General features: G+C 43.8%; 1 protein-coding gene across 1 annotated transcript; it reads left to right on the top strand.

Moving 5' to 3' along the window:
* Positions 1-62: 62 nt before the first annotated feature.
* On the top strand, positions 63-24,687 carry Pou2af1 (POU class 2 homeobox associating factor 1). The gene is made up of 5 exons (XM_028865126.2): positions 63-200; positions 18,854-18,984; positions 19,532-19,574; positions 19,661-19,926; positions 22,664-24,687. The coding sequence occupies exons 1-5, from the start codon at positions 185-187 to the stop codon at positions 22,976-22,978; spliced, it is 771 nt and encodes a 256-aa protein (XP_028720959.1). The 5' UTR covers positions 63-184; the 3' UTR covers positions 22,979-24,687.
* Positions 24,688-26,164: the final 1,477 nt, after the last annotated feature.

Genomic DNA, 26,164 nt, shown 5'->3' with positions numbered 1-26,164 from the left:
AGCCCCGTCTGAGGTGGGAGGATGTGATGACGTGGCCGCACTCAGCGGGAACGCAGGCCTTTAAAAAGCTGAAGAAACAGCCTCAGAGTAAACGGTGGTTCCACGGGAGGAAAGCACACCCAGTCACATTAAAGAAGCCAAACTGTCTGCTTCAAAGAGAAAAGGCAACATCCTGTCACAGGCCATGCTCTGGCAAAAATGTAAGTGGCTTGGTTGTGGCTGTCAGAGTCAAGTGAGCAGAGGCAGGGGCCAGGAATGGAGAGCCATTGGAGGTGATGGGAGCGCAGGGGCTGGGTTCAGGGCCTAGGGAGCATGGAGGGCTGAGGTGGGCGAGCTGGAGTTTGCTGGCAAAACCAGCCTGTCAGCAGTGATGCTCATTTTCCAACTTGGGGGAACGAAGGAGTGTCCCAAGGTGGAGACAGCTCATCGCATCTCCGGTTCTGTGCATGAATCACCGAGGTAGGAAAGGGCAGTTTATGATTCATGAGACGGAAACCACATATGATACGGGTTTGGAGCAGTTCTTCACGTGAGGGCCTTTGCTTTCATGGACACCTGCTCTTTGGCTTGTTGTTTAGACTCTGGGTCTCTTTTTAGCTGAATTCTGCCAAAGGTGGTTCCCTCCCGCGCATGGGCTGGGATGCGATGGGAACCCAGGTGTGGGAAGCAGCTCTTCCCTGCTTCCCTCCAGGCTCTATTCACTCTCTTCCTTATTCTGTGGCATGGTTGGCTTCCTGTTCCACTGCAAAGGGCCCGTGGGCTTATCTTTGACCTTGATTTTTATCCCTGGAGTTGAATGGAACAACTGTGAACTGTATTTTCCGTCCTGTGGATTGAAAAGAATCGGGTGTTATTGATAATGGAAGCCATACAGACATTATCTACGGCATTCCTTTCATGAGGTAAACAAAGTCAACTGAATAGTCTCACCAGAGTTGAACCTTGTTAAGGGTCAGTCCCGTACTTCCTCAAGTAAGAGCTATTATCAAAAAATTTTCCTATCTTTCTTTGTAAGATGATTAATTCCTTAAAATGCCTTTCATTAGTTTAAGTATACCATTCCTCAATCAAACTTATATGATAATCCAGATTAAAAGAAAAAGACATTTTGGAGGGTTTTATTTAAAAAAAAATCTGAAAATACCACTTCATTGATTAAAATGTGACATAGTCACATTATCAACAACTCACTGTTTTCTTTATTTCTCAATCTCAAGTTCTCTGGAATTGATTTTGTTATTCATAGGTGACTCAGAGGAGCAATTTAAACAATTCGCAGTTTACAAAGTCCTGTCATTGATATCAGCAAGATTTCATTTTTAAAAATAAAAAAAAAAAGAACTCTAATTTGGATTTGAGAGTTTTAACCACCTCTTCTAGTTTGGGTAGCATGGGACTCATACCAGAAGGTGACCAGAGCAAAACCTTATCCTTCTGGAAGCAGAGTGGCAGCCAGCATCATTGGAAATGCTATAAGGATGTAGGCAGATGGGTCTTAATGTCTTCTGGGGCCTTTGAGTGCCTTTTAATGCCTTCTTACTTAGGGTTTTGTGCAAGCACATTCATTTAAAAAAAAACTCTTAGAGTTTGCATATTTAAAATGGGGGTAAAAATAATCCCACGGTATAGAGTGGTTCTTAATAAGCTGACGGTGCCACAAGAATAATGCCAATTGCTCTGACTTGGCATTAGCCCCTGAGGTATGGGCTGCTTACCTACAGTGAACGAGCTGCCATAGCCTCCCATTGTTGTTGCCCACTGTATTTTCCTTCCCTGGTGCCTTATAAGAAATGAACAGATTTTTTTTTTTTTTTTTTTTTTTTTTTGAGTTGTTGGAGGGCTTGCTTACTGCTCATACTGCTGGGCCAGCCAAGTAGACCAGGATGCATTAGAACAGTGACCACATTGTGAGTTCACCAGTGTCATAACTGAAGTGTGCTCAGATGAGCCGAAGTAAAGATTCTTGTCAACTGTCCTTTGGGGCCTTGAAGGAAACGAGGAAAGGCCTTGCGCACCAGACTTATCCCTTTACCCTGGACCCAAGGTCGCCTGAGTGACTAAGACTTGTGGGAAAAGCAGTAAAATCAAGGCAGTGCCATCAGCCCACTGAGAATCAAAGAGCCTGAGAGGGCAGGATTTGTAATCAGACAGTGGGAGGTGCTGAAATGGCACTTTCTTTTTTCAGAAAACACCCTTCAGGCATGAGCTGAAATGACTGTACCCAGGGTTAAGAAAGAGTTAAGAAAACAATCCTAATACATGCGGTCCCTCCTCCCGGCTTGGCCCACGGACTCCTGTTAGTGGACTCATGGTGAACACAGGCTACAGGAGTTAAGGCGGGAGAATAGTGGGACAAAGTCAGACCTGTTGACACAGAGATGTAGATGCCTTGAGGTCTCAGCCCTGGGTGTCAGCAGGATCAAGAAGTTGGTCTGTCTGCAGACTTTCTCCTCAGGCTCTGACCTGGTCCACCCTAGCTCGTGTAGATGAGATCTGACATGTACCAACTAGGGCAGCATAGCACAAACAGCTTGAAACAGCTTGAGCCCTGGGCTGAGCCAGGGCTGACTCTGACAGTTGGCTCTCCAGCTGAGAAATCTCACCTCTTCTCACTCTTAACACGGGCATTTGAATGCCTGCCTCACAAAGACTTCGTGAGAATTAAAGGAGAGCATGTACCTGCCTCTGGCCAATATTGTCTGTACATGCTGGGGACATCAGCTTGGGGTTTATGTTAACTGTTGGTTATAGGACATTATATTTTGTATTTAAGCAGTTTCCATAAAGTTTGCTCTTCCTCTGCTAAATTAAAAAAAATAGATTAATATACAAAGTGATGTGTTTCATCATGGTATCTTCATACATATGTGTCATTCTACTTTGTTCTTATCTGCTCGCCACCCACATGTCCCTTCCTTTGCTAAACGTCTGTTGACATAATTCTTACAATGATTGCCATTAAAAGTTTAAGATAGAGAAAACACTCCATTATAAAATGTAACTGTAACAATTAAATTTCACATGAGTTAACATGCCAGCTGTCTGGCAACTTTTAAAACCCTAAGTTTGCTCAAAGTGACAAAAAAAAAAAAATCAAGAAAATGCTATAAAATCACCCTGTGCCATCACAGCGTGCACAGGTCTCTGTTTCAGAGGCTGAATTCAGCAAGGCACTGACTCGCTTAAGTGTGAAATATTAACTTCTCAAACAATTTGATCCACACATTTTCAAATGGAAGTGGCCATCATTACAGGAGTGGAAAATGTGTTCAAGGCCATATTTTAAACTCTTACTAAAGTTTCCAGAATCTGAAGATTGTTTTATCTAGTTGTAAATTTTTATTGAAAGGTTGAACTTAGGAAAAAAAAAAAAGAATGTAGGCAAAGTGGAACTCATGTGTCCAATAAGCAGCCACAGTGGTCATTTAATGCCCTCCTTCTTCTAAATGTCCCATAAGCCTATCTGACCTTTCAGGCTATGCCAACTTCCCTCCCCTATATCTTTTCCTATACTTTAAAGAGTTCCAGACAAAATATTTTTGGGGGATAGAGTCTAGCAACATTTTTCAAAGGTGTACAACACAAGTGTGCTAAGATGGCTTGTGTGCCAAATCAGGCTTATTGTCTATCTTTGTAAATAAAGTTTTATTGGAACATAGCTATGTTTCTTGACTGGCATATTCTGCAGGGCTGCTTTTGTTATAGTAGCAGAGCTGTATAGCTGTTAATGTTACTGTATGGGCCTAGCTGGCTCTTTATAGAAGAAGTTTGCTCACCTCTTGACTTAGATGGCCGGATGGCACTTGAGGCATTCATTTCCCCAGGTTATTCAATATCTTGGGCTTGTACAGTGTTAGCATCAACGGTAGATAAAGTATGCAATCAATTCATTCAATAGTTTTTCTTTAACTTTCTTTTTATTTTTTTTGTGTCTTTCACATCATGCATCTCCATCCCATTCATTTCCCCATCAGTCGATAGTCTAATGACAAAAAGTCTAATTGATGAAAAATCTTCCTAGAAGTGATGGAACAATGTATAATAAATTCAATATCACTTGTTAGAAAGGGGAAAAACTGGAAGATGAGATTTTTTTTATCATTGTTTCTTATATTAGGGAAAGATCTGGGTGATAGTGAAAGCAGGGTTAACTGATTTTTCTTTGCACTGACTAGTTGTCTCAGATCCCATGGTCTTGGCCATGTCTTCATTGTAGTTAAGTCAAGGGGCACCTTAGGAACAGGAACTAGTTTTTACCAAATCATTATGCCCATGTGCCTTTGTCAGACATCTGGAACATATCAGAGAGGTTTAACAGATCAGAGAGGTTTAACAATTAGGAACTCGTAATTCTCACTAATAATGAGATCTACTTTTAGGATTTACCCTAGGGTTCCACTAACCAGGAAATATATATATTTTTTAGGGTAAAGAGACTAAGAGGTATACATGTGATTTTTGAAACTTTGAAATCTCATGCACAAATTCAGATATATTTATAGCAGGAGGTAATTTAAACTATGTAGACAACCTCTCACGTTTCCATTATATGACACAGCTTTGCTTAATGAGCTCAGTAAAGACCTTCCCTTCCCAAGCTTATGTACCGAGTTCTTATTGCTAACGACAAGAGGGATCTGAAGGAGAGATGTAAATTCACAGGTTCCTTATGCAGGCAAAGTGAGGGTAGACTGGGGAAGATACACATCTCTCAGGCTGTTGCATTGTCTTTATCCAGGGAGATATGAACAGACTGAGAACCAATGGCAAACCAAAGTCACAATTCTACCCAAGTGTAGGTTGGTGAAATTATGAGGTTATATGGCTTATTTACAAAAGCATGAGTGACTCCCAAATATCTGTATCACCAAAAATTCCTACTCTAGCCTGGGTAATGACTTCCCTAAATCTGCAGAAATAGAGCCCCCTTTAGTTAGTCCTTTATTGCTTCAAAATTTAGTCTAGCACCCCCTGAAACTAATTCTCACTGGGAAAGAAAGACATAGAGCTGGAAGGTCAGGGCCAGGAATGAGTGACTGGCCTGATCAGGTGAGGGTCCAATGACTTTTCCTCCCCTTTGCTTCTATGGTAGACTGTGAACAAGCTCAGCCTTGTGAAGGTCTCATGGATTCCCACAGGTGCTCTTATTGAAATGGAAACAACCATGCTAGTACCTGGAAAACAGTGTTCCCCAACACAAAAATGCAGTTTAACTGGTTAAAGATCAAATGATTTCCATGGCGAACATTTTCCTTGTCTTCCTATATTTACTAAAGAAAGATGTCAAATATGTATCCCTAATTCTTAATATTCACCAACTCAGAAGTATTGAAAATGGTCCTTCCACTCATGCATTCAAATCTATTCTTTTATGAAGAAGGAAAAAATGAATCAAGGTTGTCTACACTTGTTTACTAAAAGTGTGGATGTTTGATTCATTAAGAAATTCTGCGAATGTTTGCTTTTAACTTTCCAATACAAAGTAGGTGTATCAGGTCCCCCCACTCTGAATCTCCTACAGTAGTTTAATTTCCAGTTAAATGAAGATGTTCACTAATTTCTCTTGCTAGCTAACCAAACCAAAGTTGGGTAATTGATTATGATTGTTAGGATAACTTTCTCTTTATGGCATCCTTAGTAACTATTCTAGTTTTCTCATTTTTAGGAATAACTTTTTGATAAGAGATGCCTTGGATGAAAGAACCTCCTCCGAAGCCCCTGTGCCTTGGAAATGTGGGGCTATGAACAGAGGCATTTTTCTTGCATTAATGATTCATGAATTATACTTCCCAATCTACAAACAGGCTTGGGACCTTTTAGCCAGCTACCTAACCACTGTGGCACTAGTCTTTTCCTAGCTAAGAGGAATTTAGGCTCTAATCACTGAGGTTTTTTTTTTTTTTTTTTTTTTTTAATGTCCCTATTTAAAAAAAAAACATATTTTAAAACAAAGGTTCTTAAGTTAATAGAAAGGAGCAGTTCTTTTCAACATTGGCTATATACTGGCATTTTTAGGATAGATTTAAGGAATATCAATACCTCGGTCTCAACCCAGAGTTTCTAGTTCTGCCCCAGGAACAGGAATTATGTACCCATTAAGATATAGTTTTCCCTTCATGGGTTATGGCAGGAGTTAATACCCATTTCATAGCACAACTTGAACTAGAAAATGATATTAGAATAAATAGTTTAAACTTTCTAGGCCTGGGAAATGTTGAGATAGAAAAGAGAGAGGCAAAAGAGTTAGAAATAGGAACATTTTAATCACTTTTTCATTATTTCATGTGTTCTGTATTTCTAATCTGATAGGGGAACTTCTAGAGATTAAGGAGTTATGAGTAGATTTCTTCTTACTAGATCATTTTAATGTGCAGGTCTTGAACTATTACTAGTAGTTGAAATTGATGGTCTCTGTACTAGTATTAACAGAAAGTGCTCAGTCCTGATAGCGTTAAATGGCAGCTGTGGTGTATAGGGCACTTACTTGGTGCCACTCAGAATGTGAATTCTCTGTTGGATCAGTTTGGGTGACATTTGGTTTCTAGTATAGAGATGTAACATAATAGGAATTTAGGTGAGATTCTGGACTGTACTTATCACATAAAAGAAGTTCATAGCAGGCTTCCCAGGACACTGTGGGAGTCTCTGCACTGCCAACAATATTCTGGCTTGTTTTGTCTTTCTGTTCTGATGTCTTCGGCCTATGACTTTTGTCCTCAAAGTTTCCTGATTGTCATTGTAACTTGAGCTACCACATCGATGATCATCAAATCTTGAAAGAAGAACTGGGGAAAGAAAAAGAAATCTATCTATCTATCTATCTATCTATCTATCTATCTATCTATCTATCTATCTTCCTCACTACTGTCCCTACTCCTAACAGACAACCCCTTTTGAGATCTCATGGCTACTCCATCTGCAGGGGAGAAGAACGTAATTGTTTAGATGGGCATATTGCCAGTGCAAGGGCTGTTAAAAATGAAGACACAAGCAGGCATTGGATGTGATAATGTCAGTCTTTGTCACACTTTGTGCCCTTTCATCTACTTCTCATAAAAATGCCATGACGTGGGTCCTGTTATAAGATGTTCTTCATTGATGAAGAAACTGAAGCTTAAGTATTATATTAGTAACTTACCTATGAGATAAAATTTATCTAAAGCAGACCCAAAATATTGACTTGCTAAGCTGCCTTGTCTCCTGCCACCAAGCTGTGCTACCTCCTAGAGCTTAGGAGATACATTTGGTGAAAGCCAAATGCTTTCCATGTTAGATAAAGGCCAACAGTGAGATAAAATACAGCGGCCCACAGACGGTTGCTCAGACCTTCAGGATTTATTCACAATGTGTTGACTTATTGGACAGAAAGCTCTGGCGAGTGGGGTTTTATTTAGAGCCATAAAGGGATATTGCTGCTTTGTTTGCTTGTAGGAGTTTAAAGATCAGCTTCAGGGTCAAGCAGATATGAGTTTGAGATCTATGCCTTACTGGTTGTGGTTCTGCTAAGTGTCGTCTCTTTCTGTATACACCAAGGATGTGGTTCTTCCTTCATGGGCTGTGGTGGGTGTTTACTACCACGCTTGGCAGTAAGTAAACACCCAATAAGTAGTTGTTTCTATTATCATTTTTCTCTTGCTAAGGGCAGAGGTTATGCAGGCTAACTATAGATTACAATTTGTGAGTTTGCCATTACCTGTGAAGTGGCAGGGTGCATATTCATGGTCCTGTAATTAATAATAGGACTCAGGGATCAGGGTCAATGCTGATGGCTAAGCTGATCAGTTTGAGACCCATTTGTCCATGACTTCCTTACCACCCTCATCAGGCAGTGTGAGGCGTATGCTTGCATTTGTTTTTTAATTCACAAGTTTGTACTGAGGTATTTATAAATTGGTTGTGAGGAGAACAACACTTGAAATGGTCAAGAAATAGCACCGATGATACTGAAAACCGAAACAACAATGTGTTGCCTCTTTTTCTTAGTAATGGTTTCATTAGTAGTACTTTCTGGGAAAAGCTGGCAGCCAAAGACTCATAAGCCAGAATCGTTCTCAGACTAGGTGCCGGTTCCCAAAAGGGGTCGACCACCCTTCAGGAGAGCTGAATTACCTTTTAATCTATGAGAAAGAATCAAGCTTTTACTGAGAAGGGAGATGATAATAAAGATTCTTAAAACCTCCTAGGAATGACAAATGTTGAGATGCTGAAAAAGAAAGGAGGGAGAAAAGGTGCTGAAAATAACAAGTTTTAAGATCGGCTCAGAAAGAAAAGTGTAGAAAGACAGTCAACCATCTTTTCATTATGCTATGCATGTGCGTACTCATCCAGGCATCTAATCTAGTGGTGGAACTCCTAGAGAAATGAAGCAATGAAATAAATTATCTCCAGCAAATGGGAAGGTGGCATCAGTGATGATGCCGTGGGACATTTGTAGATCATGAAGGACATGTAATGATAATCAGGTTCATTGCTTAGGCTCTGGGAAATATTGCAGCATCTTAGCATTGGAATAAAAATCTAAGGATGTCTAGGCTGATGCACATAAATGTTGTTGATAGTCACTCTTCAAATAAAATGTCTTGTGGGATCCTAACTTCAATGTCAAGATGAAGTATCTCTTGGTTGGACATGCCCAGTGCTTGGCTTGCTTGTTATGTCCTGATTTTCTTGCCTGGAATCTTAATCTTGTCCTAGGGTTCTTAAAGGTTCTAACCAGTTCCTCACTCCTTTGACCCAGGGCCCTGATGTCTAGTCACAGGTTCTTGGCATACAGAGTAAGTCACTGGGAAGCATGTTGTCTTGATTTTCATGAAGCTTTACAGCTGCGAAGGTCATGTGGGTTTCTTGTGAATAAGGGAGGAAGAAATTTCTTTTAAAAATGACTTAGTGACATATTTCTCGGATTTGCTATTCTAATAACCACTCTTCCAGTGTCCCTCATAAAGTAGTCTCCCATATCATTAGATCCTCTGGTTAGTAAACCTGAGAACTGTCAAAAAAGCTCATCTCTACTACAAGTTATGTTTTTCTTCATGAGGCAGTTACCAGGACTATTTTTACATGTGGACCAAAAACTTTACTACTCATGAGCCTTGATACTGGACAGTTGGACCGACCATTAAATATAACCCCTGCTGCATCCTTGAAAAGAGTAGTCCTTACCAAGGACCTCGTGAAAAAATTAATTTCTTTTTGTAAGACTCTCTTTACCTTTGGAAATCTAAAACTAGGTATTGTTTAAGTCAAGAAGCTAATGCCTGAGTATCCATCTGCCTCTTCAAGCTGCCTAACCACAGATTTTCTTCCTAACCCATATCAGATAGAGTCAATAATTCTAGATTCAGATCTTTATTTAATAAGTAAAGATGTATTCCTGTTGTCTGCTGTATCCCTCCTGATGGAGTTGCTTCCCTATAGAATTTAGGTTGGCAGTAGGTTGGGTAGGTTTAATGTGGGATTGATGGTCATGCGCTCTCAGGTTAGGCCATTACATACACTGACACACAGACACACACACACACAGATACACACACACACACACACACACACACACACACACACACACACACACACACATTCTGCTTTGAGGCTGCTGCTCTCTGTGAAGTTGAGGTAATGTCCAATGTGTGAGCCAGGAATCTGCCTTGCTCTAACAGGTGAAACAACCTCTACACCTTCTAGATTTGTATGCCATGTTGTATACATAGCCACATATACACTTCACATGTGATATGTGTTCCTAGTTATCCAGACCCACTGAAGGAATATCCACGACCCAGCCTCAGCTGTGTCTATGTCCTTACTGTTTGCGAGACACGTACAGATTCCTTCAGGAGTGGCTAGCATCTGAGGTCAGGACAAGGGCGTGCCATTGTACTTTGTCCCTCACCTAATTGCTAGCACTCAAAAATATCCATTCTATCTATTCTCAGAGGCATCTCTAAAAGCCCTTAAATATATTAGCAGCCCACTTGTCTGGTGGCTTTTGTCTCCTGTTCAGGGTTGTTGTTTGGTCAATCCCCTTCCATCCTTGGCTTCTCTGTCTCCTCCATAAGGTTTTCCTTGAGGACTTCAGGCCCAGTACTTGAAGGTGACTTCCAGGAGCATGACAAAGACAAAGTGAGGCAGGCTTTGCAGGTAGCAGGGGCCTGGGTATGTGCAGACATTTAGTCTCAGCATGCAACAAGACATGGTGAGTCATAGTGACTTTTGACTTGGCACCTATTATTAGACCCTATATGTCAGTCCGTACATAATCTTCATGATGGCCCTTTGAGACAGACAATATTGTTCTCATTTTACAGGTGGAGAAAGTGAGGCTTACACAATTGATTTACTTGCTAAGGGTCACACAAGTAATAAACCACGTAGCAAGCTTCCCACACTAAGTTTACCAGGTCCTAATCAGTACTCCACTGTATCTCAGTGCAAAGGAACTTCTCATGACACTGGACTTTTCTTCCCCTTTCAATCGAAATAGGTTCACCCTACATGGGGGTGGTCTATGATTCCACCAAGGGTAACTCTACACTGACTCAAAAGTCACTGCAAATTTGAGTCTCAGAAAGTGACACTTAAGGGCTGGGGAACTAGTTCAGTTGGTAAAGTTCTTGCCATGCTAATATGAGTACTGAATTTGATCCCCAGAACTGGCATGGTGGCATGTGCATGCCATCCCAGTGCTAGGAAGGTTGAGACAAGATGGGATCCCCTGGCTAGTCATCCTAGCTGAATCAGCAAGTTCTAGGCCAGTGAGAGACCCTACCTCAAAAAGAAAACAAAATAACTACAATAGATGACATGTAGGTTAACCTCTGGTGTGTATCTACACACACATATTCACCCCCTGTATCCTTCACAAACAGGCACACACAAGAAAAAATAAAAGAAATTAACACTTGAGACTGAATCTAGATGACTTTCATCTTTTTTTTTTTTTTTTTTTTTTTTTTTTTTTTTTTTTTTTTTGAGACAGGGTTTCTCTGTGTAGCTTTGGAGCCTTTCCTGGAACTCACTCTGTAGCCCAGGCTGGCCTTGAACTCACAGAAATCTGTCTGCCTCTGCCTCTCAAGTGCTGGGATTAAAGGCATGCACCACCACCACCCAGCTGACTTTCATCTTATAATGAGTCAGTGGGGCTAATCAGCCAAGGGCAGACAGCAATTGAAAAAACATCCTGAGGGTTCGCCCAGGGTCTGTCACCTTTGAGTGTCTTGGCTGAGACTCATTCTCTTACTCCTACTCATGGTATGGCCCAAGCCACTGACTCCAGGTCAGTTTCTACACTGGAGAGAGAACTGCCCGTCATGCCTCTTGCCTTGATCCTCTTTATACAGCCCCTAGAGACACTTGCTGCCCATTCAAGCCTTACTGAGTCAGGTGGAAGCAGAAGTCAGAACTCTTCAGTTCTGAAGCGGAAGTAGCTTCATCACAGCTTGTAATTCTAGATTTGCTTGTGTGATTGTTTCATTAAAGTCTACATATCCCACCTGAGTAGACTGCAAGTTCCCAAGGGCAGAGACCTAGTTTGATATGCTCAACAAGTATTTGCTAGATAAATGGTCTATCAGATGTCTTTTGGTCTTGGCCCTGAATCAGAGATGTGGTGTATCTGAGATAGGAACCCTTTCTGCTCTGGTGACCCTAGTTTCTATAAAAGGCGGGCAGATGCAGCTGGTTTCTCAGGTGGACCTATTTGCTGTCATTTCAGTAGAAAAATACCCAAAATAAAACGTTGCCAGGAATTGAGTCTCTCGGTTCTTGTCACTCCTCATGTGAGTAGACTTTTTGGCAAGTTTCTTGTGGAGGGCTGTATTACCTGGAAACCACCATTTTCTTTGGAAAATGGTCATCAAGAGAGACAAGCTCATGTGGTTCAAGCCAGTATTTCAACTGGAGGAAGGAGGGTTAGGGTTGGCTTAGGGACCTTTAGATGACTGATCTTCAATGCCACATAGAGAAAAAAAAAATGGGACATACAGAGGCAAGAAGAAGGTACGTGGTGAGGCAAAAATGGGCTATGTTGGAATCAGAGGTGTTGGATTTGGTTGCTAACACCTCTACTGATGAATGCAGTCCTTGCACAATGTGTTGAACATATGTAAGCGTCACCCTCTTCATCAGTAGAAGGGAAGGAAAGTAAGCTACATCTTTTGTTTGTTTCAGAGGTTGTAGTGCAGCCTCCCATGATATCATTTGTGTCAGAGGCTCTGAGGACTATACCACAGAACTTCATGAGAACATAGGTGAGGATTTCAGTATTTCTGGGAGTTAAGATTATGACCTGGAAGCACACAGACTATTGCCACCCGTCCATTCAGCATTAAATGGGGGTACACACAAAGATGTCTACAGTAGCTTTCTGCACCTGCTACTCCACAGTAGATTTGGAAAGAGGGTGGGCAGGTGGCATAGAAGGCACAGTGGGCCTCGGGGGAAAGGAATCCTGGACAGTAGTGTTTGTGAGAAAAGAGTCAAGGAACCTCGCCACACAGAAGACTCCACACCAGAGACCCGTGGCTGCCTTTGCCTGAGGTCATGGCATGGGATACCTATAATTCAACGCCTCAATGAAGAAACACCCTAGGCAGAAGTTTGGTAAGTCAGGATGGGCTGTGTGTAAATGAGTTTTCTTTTTACATCTAATGTAATGAGAGGAATGCCTGTTGGGACCACCCTGGGTGTTCAGGCTGTGATCTCTATGGCTTTCTTGAGACAGCATCATATCCTTATTGGATAACTTTGGTCTGAGGTCTGGTGTTCTATGACTGCAGTCACCCTAGACAGCATCAGACAATACCCGGCGGCTGCTCATCACCTGCCTTGGTTTGCCCTGTCCAAGTTGAAGGACTCTCTTAGTGACTATAGGCCTCCTTGGGCTCCCCCAGTGAGCTCACCTGTGGCTGATGGTGGAACGCTGGAGGACTGGTGGGGGAGGAACGAGCTTCTTGCGGGGGGGGGGGGGGGGGGGGGGGGGGGGGGCAGGGGGCTCAGGGAGGAGAAGAAAACCACTGGTTCTTTCCTCTTCTCTGACTTAGCCAGACTCAACCACCATTTTTGGGATCTCTTGATAGAGACATTCCTCTGTTTCCTCCCTGACTGCACTAGCAGCCTTACATGCAATATCATATCATAATTCAAGTACAGTTCTATTTTCTCTCAGATCTTCTAAACGACTTTTATACAGTCACGTCCCTACCCTTGCCCCTTTCACATCCTCTATTTTTTCTCTGCTTTGAGTATTATCTAGATTGCTAGAATGTATAAATGGAATGTTTATTATGCCCATCTATGGAGTCTCAAGCATTAGTGACTAGAAAGTCCACATTCACATATATGCAGGATCCTTTTGTTGACTTACATTAAAAAAAAAAAAAAAAGGAAATTTGGTGTAAATTGGGCAGGCAAATCTTTCTTTAGTATGTCAAGTCTCTCTGGCCAAAGAACAAAGTCTCTCTTCCTGTTTGGAAAAAAAAAATCAGCCATTGTCCATAAATGAAAATAGTAAATGTGAAAACTTTGAGAACTTCACGCTAAGAAGGGCACCTGCAGTAGCATTTCCGAAAAGAATGTGAACAAGCCTGTGGCCTACCTGAGCTCATGTTTCCCAGAAGACCTCAGCTATCTCAGGCCACCAACACAAACAAGACTCTTCACATTAAAGTGTCAGCAACTTTTCAGATTTTGTTTTCAGTAGAAGCTAGGGCAAGTTCGTTAGCCCCAGGCTTGAAGTCCTATTGTTCGATTATTTGCTTTGGTTTTGCTACAAGTGAAGAGAGTATTAGTTGTCTTTCTCCTTAATGAGTTCTATTTTCTTTTTGATAATATTGAACGCCAGCAGAGAAAGAAAACATTCACAGTGGTTACTGGGAGTGATTCAGAGTGTCATAAGTGCTAGTATGTGTCTTGTGACCTTCTCATCTAGGTGGCTTTTATCTTCCAAGGTGGCCTATGTGGCTGTAGCCTTGAGGTCCGACTGGTTGTGACTTGAAGCTTGAGCAGTCTCTCAAGCTGACATGGAAAGGCTCCTATAGATGTGAGAACACCTGTTCTATGGTTTCCTGGTAATGTAAATCTGTGTTTAACCTATATATTACATAGTTTTTAGAACAGAGCTAGCTGCTTGGCCTGATGACCCATGGGAAATCTCAATGGTTGAAGCAAGGGTCTTCTCTCAGAAAACACCTATCGGACATGGGCTCTTTTAAAACTATACCGAAAGACAAGTTACTGATGACTAGGACCTGGCTACTGGCTCCTTAGTTGAGTAGCATGTGTGCTGTGGTTTGCATGGGGTTATTAAATAAATAGGTGCTGATGATTTTGCATATTTCCTTAGTGAGATTTTATTGTGCCTTCATTGAGAAAACCAGAGTGTCACGCTTATTTAACTCAGTAGGGGCCTGCGTTCTCTCAGCTTGGTGGAACATGAGCACCTATGCATTGTGCATCCAGGGGACTGTGGGGTGTAACCTGTTGGCTTCAAACATGGTGCTGTGCACCTTTGGCTGAAATGGCAGCCTCAGGACTCTTCTTTTTATGACATGCAGCCTGTCTGGGTGTGTGGTGGGGGAAGTGAAATGCCCTCTGCTGACTATTTACATCTTCAGATCTTATGCTACTCGTTTTGGAAAAAGGAAGCTCTCTCTGTGACCAAATGTATGGGTTTTGCTATCAACTAGACTTTTCAAAATTTTTTTCCTTCCTGGAATACCACTGGCAACTGATGGTCAATAGTAAAGAAAGGCAGGATGAAGTCCTGTCCAAAGAGATTCCCAGAGGTTCATGTTCAGGTGGACCGATTTTCCATAGTGATGAATTTTTCAAGCCCACAGAAGCTCAAGGGGTCTTCACACCACAAGAGGAACAGTGAGAAAGTTTCAGTCTTCATTAGTGTGCTGCCCAGAGCTACAGTGTGACTCATGAATTATTAGACTCTGATTATCATTAGTCCAGACTTTTCTCTTCTCTTTGGATACATTATTATTTCAGGTTCTACTTTATTTTCTATAGATACTATCTTAAAAATTGCTATTTTAGATTATGTTAATATTTTGTTTAAAAAGTCATGAACTATTTCAGTGTAGTTATTGGAAAGTTAGATCAGTTCAAGGACTCAGCAGCCCCAAGCCAAGGTAATGGTTACTTTGGACAAAGTGCTTTTCTTTCAGAATTTCCACAGTGGGCTCAGTTCTGGTGCGGGTGGCAGTTGATGTCACAGTGTTTACTAGGGACTGGTGCTGCTTGTTACTTTCCATAGATTAGTGTCAGTTTGCAAGTACTCTTGTCTAATGAGCTTCCCAGGGAGACGTCTCGACGCTTTGGCTTCTGATATTTTACAGCGCTTTGCAGAGACACCTCAGAAGCCACCCCACTCTTGCCTGCTCAGGTGGAGTCAGTTACCAGATTCCTTGTCAGACACAGAGCTGTGGGAGTGTCCCAGCTGAACTAGACCAGGACTTCTATGTTACTCCAGGACACATCTGTTAATTCTGTGGGTTCCAGAGATGACCAGACATGAAAAGGTGGTACACTGTCTTTACAGACTCTGTCCAAAGCCTTCTTAGATTTTAAAGCAACAGGGGTCAGGAAGTCCTAACTTCACAAGCTCTGGAAGTACCCAGCTAGTCCCTTTCTAGCCAAGTACATGTTGTATCCAGTTCCAGAGAGGAAGTAGGACCAGAGAGGAATGGGACCTGGAGGCCTCTACGCCCTCCCCCAGAATTGTACATGCAAATCAGAGGAATATGAGCCTCATTCCTGTCTCTGATCTGGGCTGAGATACATGTGTATCACTTCCCCAGTGAATTCAGAGGGTGACCATACTACTTAGACTTTCTCGCTCCTTTGACCCAAACCTCATTCTTTTTTTCTGAGAGTACAGTATCTCAGGTTAGGCTCTGTGCCTAAGGAATGGAAAGAAACCTATGAGGAGGTCAGCAGAGATTGAGTGAAGAAAGCTGATGTGGTCATGAATGATCCCGAGAAAGGGGAGCAGAATGAGGCAGAGGCAGAGATGCTTTCCTGTCTCTCATGTCAGTGCATACACACTTGCCTCTGTGTGTGGCACTCAGCATTGTTCTGTAGACAAGGTGTGCAAGCAGTGATTGTGTGGGAGTGATGCACTCAGAAGGAAGATTGCAGGCTAAGAACATGTCACCGAGAAGCTAAAACATGCCTCCATTTTACAGATAAGGAAGTTGAGGCCTTGAGTTGTAGCTGGAAGTTTTTCTGTGTCCCGCCTGGTCCTGCAGCCAGTCAGACCCACGAAAACACACAGAGGCTTGTATTATTTTCAGACTATATGGCCATGGCCTACGGCTCAAGCTTCTTGCCAGCTATCTCTTATAACTAAACTCAGCCCATTTCTATTAATCTATATGTCACCACGTGTTCCGTGGCATTACCTGTGTGCCAATACATGCCTCTCTGGATGGCAGGATGGCATCTCCCCTGCCTCTCTTTTCTCCTCTCACTATTTCCCTTGGATTTTCCCACCTGGTTCCATCCTGCCCTGCCATAGGCCAATGCAACTTTATTTATCAACAAGTCAGAGCAACGTATATGCACAGTATACAGAAAGACATCCCATAGCATAGAGTCATTATAGAAATCTGGAAGTTTTCTCCTAATAAGTGATGGTCCATATTTGAATGCAGGTATTTTTGATTCTTAAATCTATTATTGCTGTTTTGAACAAAGATGAAGGTGGTCTCAGGGCACAAATACTTTGCTGGCTCTTCATGATATACACTCTTATGTCAGCCCATCTCATTGGTAGGTATTTTATTGCTTATTTTCTCTGCTATACTTTACAACCCACATGAGCAGGGGCCACATCCACATGTGTCCAGAAACCTTTTGGAAGAATGCGTATGGGAGTAGAGATTCCCTTTTTATCACAGAGACACTAACATAAGGATCATCTCTTACAGGGATGCCATGGAGCAGCTCTAGTGTTAAGTCAGTGATGAAGCATCAAAGCTCCAAACTCAGTCATCTTCAGAAACACTGCACGTATTTTTAAATATACAGACTCCTTGGCTTAAGCAGGTCCCTCCAATCCAGGGGTATCTGCATTTTGCATCAGTTTCTAGTTGATTCTGCATCATGGGAGGTAGGAAACCATCGCATATATAGTCTGAAGCTAGCGTAGTCTGAGGATCTGAGGTCCTGACTCTCACTGTCTGCCTCTGGAGCTCACTCCCCCCTCTGCTTGCTGGCTCTGCATGGCTTCTTTGCCTACTGGCCTTCAAGACCAGACCATGCTGGTGCTGAGAGCCCAGGAGCCCTGTGGGAGGTTTTGGGCAGAGTGAGGCACACGTTGTTATCAGTATCAGCTGGGTGTTTACTGAACAAAGTTCAGTCAAGGCAGCCCTATGGATCCGGGTTGAACAGATACCCAGGCTTCCGGGCCTTTGATACAAAGCCTGGGTCCCTGGACCCTTATCAGTGGAGGATAATGGGCTCCTTGTGTGAGTTCCAGAGACCATTGCTTCTTGATCTTGGATGACCTAGATCTTGGCCTGCCCTCCATGGGCCTTTCCATTTGTGTGGATAGGTTGTCTCTGATCTCCCAGGCAAGGGAAAGCCCTATATGCCCTGGCTCAGGTTTGGTTGATGCTTTGGAGTCTTAGACTTTTTTTTTTTTTTTTTTTTTTTTTTTGACAAAAGGGAAAGAAAACATTCTCTCAGCAGCAAGGTGGATACCCAACTCTAGGATATGTGAATCAGCATTGGGAGTTTATCTAATGTGTACTGAGGATCACCAAGGACCTGGCAGACACATAATTTTTTCAGTCCATTAACCCTAAAGGAGAGTTGAGAGGATGATAAAAGGAACTACATTTGAAAGCATCACCCAGCTGATTAGTTAACAAGTAGCCAGGACTAAGATTATAGAGAGTTTAGGCATGTCTGTCACTTGAGGAAGCAGGAATGAGGCACAATATCTTGAGAAGTTTATAATCATGTTGAAAGCATTTTAAACTCATGCCAACAAGAATAACTAATCATTACCTAGCAGGCTGTGAATTTATTGAATTTTGGAGGTAGAGGATATAGGTCAGTGGCAGAACACTTGCCTAGCATGTCTAAGGCTCTTGGTTATATCCACAGCACTAACAAAATAAAGAGACAAGCAAACAAACAAAACCCTGATTACTAAATGCTTGTTCTGTACCTGATTTTATATGATACATATACCTTACTTTTTATGTACTACACCAAGTTACTATAACCAACATCCATCTGATAAGAAACTACAGATTAAGAGACTCAGAGAAATTGAATTTCTTTCATAGGACCTCATAGCTAGATTGTGACTGAGATGGGATTTGAATCCAGCTATATCTGACTCAAGAGTTCTTGGTCTGATTGTCACCCTTTACTGCTACTTACATGAATGCCATCAGCTCTAGGTGTGTTGGAGAGGTGGATGTAGGAATTCCATGGTCTTGAGGGGTCAGAGAAGTAGTCCCAGAACAGAGTTCTGGCTATCAGAAATAACAATGAAGATAGAGAGGTGAAACATGCAAGGTCATGCTGAAGAATGTAACCAGGCCTTCTTGTTGGAGCCAGTTATGTATCTATCATGCAAAGGAGCCAGAAAAATGGGGTTCTGATCCCATTGGGAAGCCCTGTCCCTTTTAGACAAAAATTAATTATTTGGATATAGTGGAGCCCCCAGAAAGTTTGGGGGCAGAAGGAGTCTTGGGAGAAATACTCTAGGAAGCCTCACAGAGACTTTTCATGTTAAGTACAACTTAAAGAGTTGGGCACTCGAAGATATGGGCACTTGTGGTTGGGGGCATCTGAGAAGGGCCAGGGGTTCCAGTGACACCCCTCTTTACAGCCACAGCTCCAGAGCAAGCTCCTGCCCCACCACGGCCATACCAGGGTGTTCGAGTCAAGGAGCCAGTGAAGGAGCTACTGAGGAGAAAGCGTGGCCATGCTAGCAGCGGGACAGCTGGCCCACCTACTGCGGTGAGGGGCTGCTGTGGGGCAGTGTGTGTGCAATGTGTGTGTGTGTCTGTGTGTGTGTGTGTCTGTGTGTGTGTGTGTGTCTCTGTGTGTGCTCGTGTGGGTGTGCATGCAGCTGAATTTGTCAGGGTGGCCAGAGGGATAATATGAGAGTATTCTTCCCTGATTCATGCAACATCCATGGGGCATGAACACAGCAGATTACATGGAGAAGGTGGACCTTGGGTGCACTAAGCTGGTGGTTCCTCAGGGTGGTAAGGGGAATAGTGGGGCTTCTTGCTTTTATCCAGAGGGGGGAAATATCTATTGATGAGGCTTGAGGGGTATACACCCTGGCGTAAGTTGGGAATTCAGAAAGTTTCTCTAATTGCTCAGCCTTGTTGCTAAATCAAAACATAAATCCCTCAAACAAATGCAGGTGGTGATGGTTGGGGTGTGGGGTGGGAGATTTCCCCCTATGATTCTCCTACCCTGGGCCCCTGGGAGTCTCTGCAGAGGGCTTGCTACAGATAGATAAATACCCATTCTGATCTTCTTATCCCTGTTCTAGGTGGTGCTGCCCCACCAACCCCTGGCAACCTACAGCACAGTGGGTAAGAGCTCTTCTCTACAGCCTTTGTGTCTTTGGAGACCCTCTCTGGTAAAGCCTGCAGCGCTGTAATTTCCTCTTTCCCAACAGGTCCTTCCTGCCTTGACATGGAGGTTTCTGCTTCCACAGTGACAGAGGAGGGGACATTGTGTGCTGGCTGGCTCTCCCAACCTGCCCCAGCCACCCTTCAGCCCTTGACTCCATGGACACCCTACACGGAGTATGTGTCCCATGAAGCTGTCAGCTGCCCCTACTCTGCTGACATGTATGTGCAGCCTGTGTGCCCCAGCTACACAGTGGTGGGACCCTCCTCGGTGCTGACCTATGCTTCTCCGCCACTCATTACTAATGTCACGGTATGTCACACAAATGCAGAGTCCCATCTACCCATGCTAATAGCACCTGTTGAGAAAACTCTTATTTTCTTGGCTGTTGATTCCCATGATTACCAGGTCAACCAAGTTCACTGCATTTTCCAGGGTGACTTGCTCCTATTCCTATTGGCTGAAAGTATCTATCCTTCACAAAGACATTGTATGCTTGTATTGTCACATCCTTTACCCCTGTGGGTTAGAAAGATCTCTTGCTTCCAGTCCAAACCTCCCCAGCTACTCTGAAAGCAGTGGGCCTCCGAGAGTGAGGATTTTAACAGATGGGGTAGTAGGTGAGATCTGTGTGTGGTCTGGGTTCCTGTCAGTCCAGATAACCTAGGGAGTGGTTATACACTTAGTAATGGGAACTGCTATAAGGCTTCCAGGCTGAGCAAAAGCTGATGCTACTCATTAAGGAAACTACTTTTGGGTCAGGCCCTCCTGTAGGACCCTCCCCCCGCTCCTAATGTTTAGCACTCTTTCCTTTTTACTTAGTAGCTCTGTGCTTAGTACTTCAACATTTCTGAATGCAGTGCCCTCATGTATAAAATGGGAAAGATGGGTGATACTAACAAGATGTTGATTATTGGGATCAAATGAACTGGTCCATATGGGACTATGCTTAGCATACAGCTAGCACACCATAAATGTTAGTTATTAGTCTCATGGCCATAGTCTGCCAGCAGCGTCAACAAATGACTGCCTTTTAGTGCCAGATAGAATAAGAAGTCCTCCCATCCTTGAAGAGTGGAGGAAGGGAGTTATGGTTTCATATGCGTAGTCCCTGTGTGTCCAAAAGAATGGGAATCCCTTAAGTGTTTGTGGGGAGAAAAGGTCTAGGAAGCCAGTGAGCTAGTTGACCTACTGGTGACCAGCTCCACTCTGGGGCTGTGGGTAGTAGAGCCGGAACCTCCTGAGTGGTCTCAGAACCCACCCTTGGTGGTAGAGCTTGTCTTAGCTCCCTGTGTCCCCTCTGTTTGCTTCCAGGGTCCAGTGTTATTCCAGCATCCCTGTTCTCTTTCCTGGCAAGGCTTTCCTGGCAAGGCTTGTGGAAGTTCTTCTATGCCACGCCCACCTGGCTACCCAACGAACTGATCTGGGGGTGGATCTTGATGAGAGTGAATAGGAAAGAGTTAATTCAGCACCTTCCCCAGGCAGCTTATTTCCATAGCGGCAGGCCTGGGGTGGAGGACACAGGACTTCCCAGCCATCTCATTACTGAAGATCCTTTTCATTAGTTGTCCTTGTCCATCATCCCCACCTTCCACTTTGAAAGGGTCTGTGTATCAAACAAACTGTATTTATTAAGAAATACTTTGTTTTGTCATTTTGTAAATTAGCTCATCAAAGCTTGCCTGAGCTGCCGGCTCAGCACCCCGGTCAGCAGAGATAAGAACTGCAATTCTATCCCCTGGCTAGGACCCAGCAGTTACAGTTGACCTGTATAGAGGTGACGAAAGGGAATGATTTCCATTAGGATTTTTGAAATAACAGAAGTAGTAAGGTTTTCCCAGATCCTACCTAACTTCAAGAAGCCGAGTTAGGGAGCATGTGCTCGTGCTGAAAGAGAAGAAACTGTGTGTGCAGTAGATATACATACCAGCTTACATGTTGAGGGTCACCAGCTCCATTGTTCAAATACAGAAACTTCCTGAAGCCTTGCTACTCAAACCGTAGTCCCTACACCAACCACATAGCATCCTCTGAGATCTGACTGGGCTTGCAGAATCCCAAGCCGGACTCCAAATCTCTGGGCTCAAGATCCATGTTGTGACACACTCCTCCGGAGGCTGATGAAAATTCTTCCCTAAATGACTCTAGCAGTTTACTTTTAAGATGCAGTGGCAGCTGAAGAGATGACGGGGGTGGGGGTGGGGGGTGGGGGGGTGGGTGAGTGGGGGGGGAGAATGGGGATAGAAAAGGGGAGGCTTGGGTCTGTCTTGCGTCTGTCCACACAGAGAATTTCCTCATCCATCTGCTTTTCTCAGCTGTGGAAGGGCAGTAAGAGTGTAGGCCCCGTCTTGCTGGCTGGAGGTTTGTCTAAGTAGTTGCTGTGTGAATGTGATGTATGGTTTGTAGAGGAGCATGGCGCCTCACCACAGGGAGCAGCTCAGAGACAGAGGGGGTTGAGCAGGTACATGTGTTAGGCAATAGCAGGAAGGGGCCACATTTGGTAACACAACAACGCTCCCATGCCACAGGAAAGCTGGACTTCCTGTACCGGTCAATACTAGGAGGGCAAGAGCTGAGGGAGCTGTGTTGACCTATGGGGACCTACGGATGTCAAAGCTGCTTGTGGGTCCAGTGTCCCCTTTCTGTGTGGGTTAGATAGTGGTCATCTTCAAGACTCAGCTACAAGGCTATGAGACAGTCTCATCATTTATCAAGCATATATTTTGCACAATTTAAGACTTCTGCAATCGGAGTATATTTTATATTGAATGAAATCTGCAAAACCTCTGATTTACTCAGTGGCATGACCTCACTATTTTCTGCACCCCCTTTCATGAAAAAGTGAAGCTTTCAAGTTGGGAAGTTGCTTGAGCATAGAGTTAGAAGAGGGAGGGACACGGTTGAAACTTGTCAGGCTCTCCCTAGGAGCCCCATTAAGTAAAACATCAGTAACAGCAGGGCGGGGTGTAGTGCGAGATCCCGATGGGGCAAGAATGCAGGTGAGCACCCCAGTTCTGCTAACCACTGGTCCTGTATTTTCCCATCACAGCCGAGAAGCACTGCTGCACCCGCCGTGGGGCCCCAGCTGGAGGGCCCAGAGCACCAGGCACCCCTCACCTATTTCCCGTGGCCTCAGCCCCTTTCCACACTGCCCACTTCCGGTCTGCAGTACCAGCCTCCAGCCCCAGCCCTGCCTGGGCCCCAGTTTGTCCAGCTTCCCATCTCCATCTCAGAGCCAGTCCTTCAGGACATGGATGACCCCAGAAGGGCCATCAGTTCCCTGACCATTGACAAGCTGCTTCTGGAGGAAGAGGAAAGCAACACATACGAGCTGAACCACACCCTCTCTGTGGAGGGCTTTTAGGGCTGCCTTGCACCTACCAGCCCTTTCCCTGGAAACTGAGATTCAGAATGCGTTCAGAATGGAGCCCCGACTCCTGTCTGTTTGAAGTGGCTCTTTCATAGGTACCTTTCTACCCAAAGCTGAATTGTATTCCTTCCTTCCCTCCCTCCATCCCCTCCATCCCCTCCATCCCCTCCCTCCACTCCCCCCACCCCACTCTAACTTCCTCCTTTCTTATTTCTTCTTCCAGTTTTCTTCCTCTGGAGGGGGAAATTATAGCGATATTATGAACAGAACCTTATACTGAATGTCCCCAAGTCTGCAGCTCTGAGTTTCCTTTGGTGTCACAGTATTAGAGAAGTGCCCTTCTCTCAGGTGACTTTGATTTCTGGTAGCAGTAGCATTAGATAGTAGATCTGTCCTAAGATCACTTACCTCCCTGCCATTCTAAAATTCTTTCCACAGGGAGACCAAAGCCACCAGCACCTCCCTGCTGAGTCGGCCATGGACAGAAACTCTCACATCCCATAGTTTTGTTTTGTTTACTCTTCTGGGCCTTGGCTAGTCTAAGCAGATGTCTCTGGGCTGGTGAGAGGGGGTGGGACAGGACTATGAGGGTGGGGGACAGGGCTGAGGAGGAGCACAATGCACACATGTGTGTCTGTGGTTAGAGAGGGAGTGAGCAAAGGGAGACTGAATGATCTACTCCACCTACAACCAACTTTGAAAAAAAAATAATGCTTTAACTTGCTTCAGCTGATCTTCTCAACAGTAATTGTGGGCAAAGCTGGATGTGGTCAGCAGGATAATGACGAGTCATCTGTGTCAGGCCCTCCTGAAGCCCGACAGTGAGGAAGGTTCCCACTTAGTCCTTCTATGTGGGCTTTCCCCCCATATCATGAATCATCCATCAGCCACCATGAAGGGGCGCCAAGGGCGCCTCCATGTTCATGGGCTTCTAGAGTCATAGTTGATAGGCCCATTAGATTTCATTTCAATTTTTATTTTATTTTTGCTGGAGAAGTGTAACATTTGCTATTGAGTATTTTGCTGTTTCTGGGGCACTCTGCTCCTGATGTGGATGTGTCTTTGGGAGCTGGCAGGCTGTTCGCTAATGGTGCCATCATCACGTGGGCACACTTTAGTCTTTAGAATCCACATATAAGTAATAGATGTTTCTGGAAAATGACAGGTTTTCCACCCCCTTTCAGTTTCTATTTTCAATGAAAAAATCAGAGAAAGCCACCCATCTTTTTTTTTTTTTTTTTTTTTTTCATGCTTTGTGTTTATTTTGATTCAGATTTCTCAATATCTACCTAAGATTCTGGTAAGCTTATCTTGAATTATTTGTATTCCTCTTTAATAGTTAGATGGAATGTTAGATTCTGGATGATAAGTTTACACTTGCATGGTAGTTACCATGAACAAGAAAGGGAAGAGGATGCCCTAGCCTATTGAATTAAGGCCCGGTTGCACATAAAAACACTATTCAAGATTTCCCAGCTACTTGAGGGTTTGAGAAGATGCAGGAGTGGCATTCACAGAGGAGTTAGTTCTGGGAAAACAAACAAAACAGCAAAGGAAGTAGTGTGAGCATTCTCTAGGGTTGAACTGGTGTCTTTTCCCCTTCTTATCCTAAGACCCCAAGTCTTGGCTGCAGACGTTCACCCAGATTTCCTTCTGCGTTATCCTACTCATACGAAACATTTTCAATAAAGATTTGTAGATGACTTCTCTGTGTCTAAGTGTTTTATTTCTTATCTAGTTAATCCCTCTTATCTCCCAGACCTCTGGCAGACAGTGTCATTAGAGGAAGAAGCTTGCTGTAGTCTTGTTGATCTTGCAAATTGATCTGTTCCAGGTAAAAGCTGTCCCCACGGTGCCCATTGGGCAATTCTTACAAGAGAACATAGGTGTGGTTGTTGGATTTGTTCTCCAGGGCAGTGGGAGCCTGAAGGGTGGGAGAAAATCTTGCTGGCCTATTGCCCTTCCTGCTGCATATATTATATGACTAGCTTCTCCTGATGCTTGGCATCTGGGATTCTGCCACGGGCATTCTCCAAGAAGCCATCAGGCAGGACCCTGGAACATGTGACACAAAGAGAAACCTGAGAAGCCAGTCACCCCTCCCCCACCCTTGCAGTGAGTAACACTTTTGGAGGTATCTCTTCTGGTAATTTTTAAAGAATTGTAATCTTAATTTTTTAAACTTATTTACTTATTTTTAGTTTCTGAGTTAACTGCCTTCATTGTTAATCCATACTGGATTCACTGTGTAAGTCATCCCCATTATTCCGCTCTATAACTGTTTCCAGATACCAGAACCACTTGAACAATCAGCATCATTATCCTTTCTGTATAGTTATGCACAACTTAGAAAAAAAAAAAAGGCAGGCATGCTGTGGGACGGTCTGTATGTCAAATTGCTCTGATTGGTCAATAAATAAAACACTGATTGGCCAGTGGCCAGGCAGGAAGTAGGTGGGATAAGGAGAGAGGAGAATTCTGGGAAGCGGAAGGCTGAGGCGGAGAGACACCGCCAGCTGCCGCCATGACCAGCAGCATGTGAAGACGCCGGTAAGCCACCAGCCACGTGGCAAGGTATAGATTTATGGAAATGGATTAATATAAGCTATAAGAACAGTTAGCAAGAAGCCTGCCACGGCCATACAGTTTGTAAGCAATATAAGTCTCTGTGTTTACTTGGTTGAGTCTGAGCGGCTGTGGGACTGGCGGGTGACAAAGATTTGTCCTGACTGTGGGCAAGGCAGGAAAACCCTAGCTACACAGGCAATGAAAGGGATTTGATGGGAAGAGAGAGGCCAGCTTGGTATAGATTGGTATTTTCCAGGATTCTCACCTGAAGGTATGCACTTCAGCATGAAAGAAGCCAGAGGCAGACAAGCATGTGGTCAGACAAAACTGGCCACACAGAAAGAATCAAAGCCACAACAAAGTGACCCCAGTTCTTTTGAGTATCAGGCTGCACTGACTGACCTTTAAGGGGTAGTTTGATGATAAGAAGTTCTCTCTCTTTGTGTGTGTGTGTGTGTGTGTGTGTGTGTGTGTGTGTGTGTATGTATGTGCATGTGTGTGCGTGCACAGGTGCCTGTGAAGGCTGGAGGTCAACGTCAAGTATCTTCCTTAATTGCATTCCACTTTATTATTTTGTGACCGTTTCTCACTGAAGCTGGCGTTCACTGACAG

Source organism: Peromyscus leucopus, chromosome 7 (assembly GCF_004664715.2).
Source record: "Peromyscus leucopus breed LL Stock chromosome 7, UCI_PerLeu_2.1, whole genome shotgun sequence".
In the NCBI taxonomy this organism is placed as follows: Eukaryota; Metazoa; Chordata; class Mammalia; order Rodentia; family Cricetidae; genus Peromyscus; species Peromyscus leucopus.
This window is presented reverse-complemented; position numbering and strand designations above follow the sequence as displayed.

What these genes read in the sequence shown, in the direction of transcription:
- Pou2af1 (XM_028865126.2), top strand. An exon ending in GGCAACCTACAGCACAGTGG is followed by an intron (nt 19,575 to 19,660) that starts GTAAGAGCTCTT and finishes CTTTCCCAACAG; the next exon opens with GTCCTTCCTGCCTTGACATG. An exon ending in CACTCATTACTAATGTCACG is followed by an intron (nt 19,927 to 22,663) that starts GTATGTCACACA and finishes TTCCCATCACAG; the next exon opens with CCGAGAAGCACTGCTGCACC.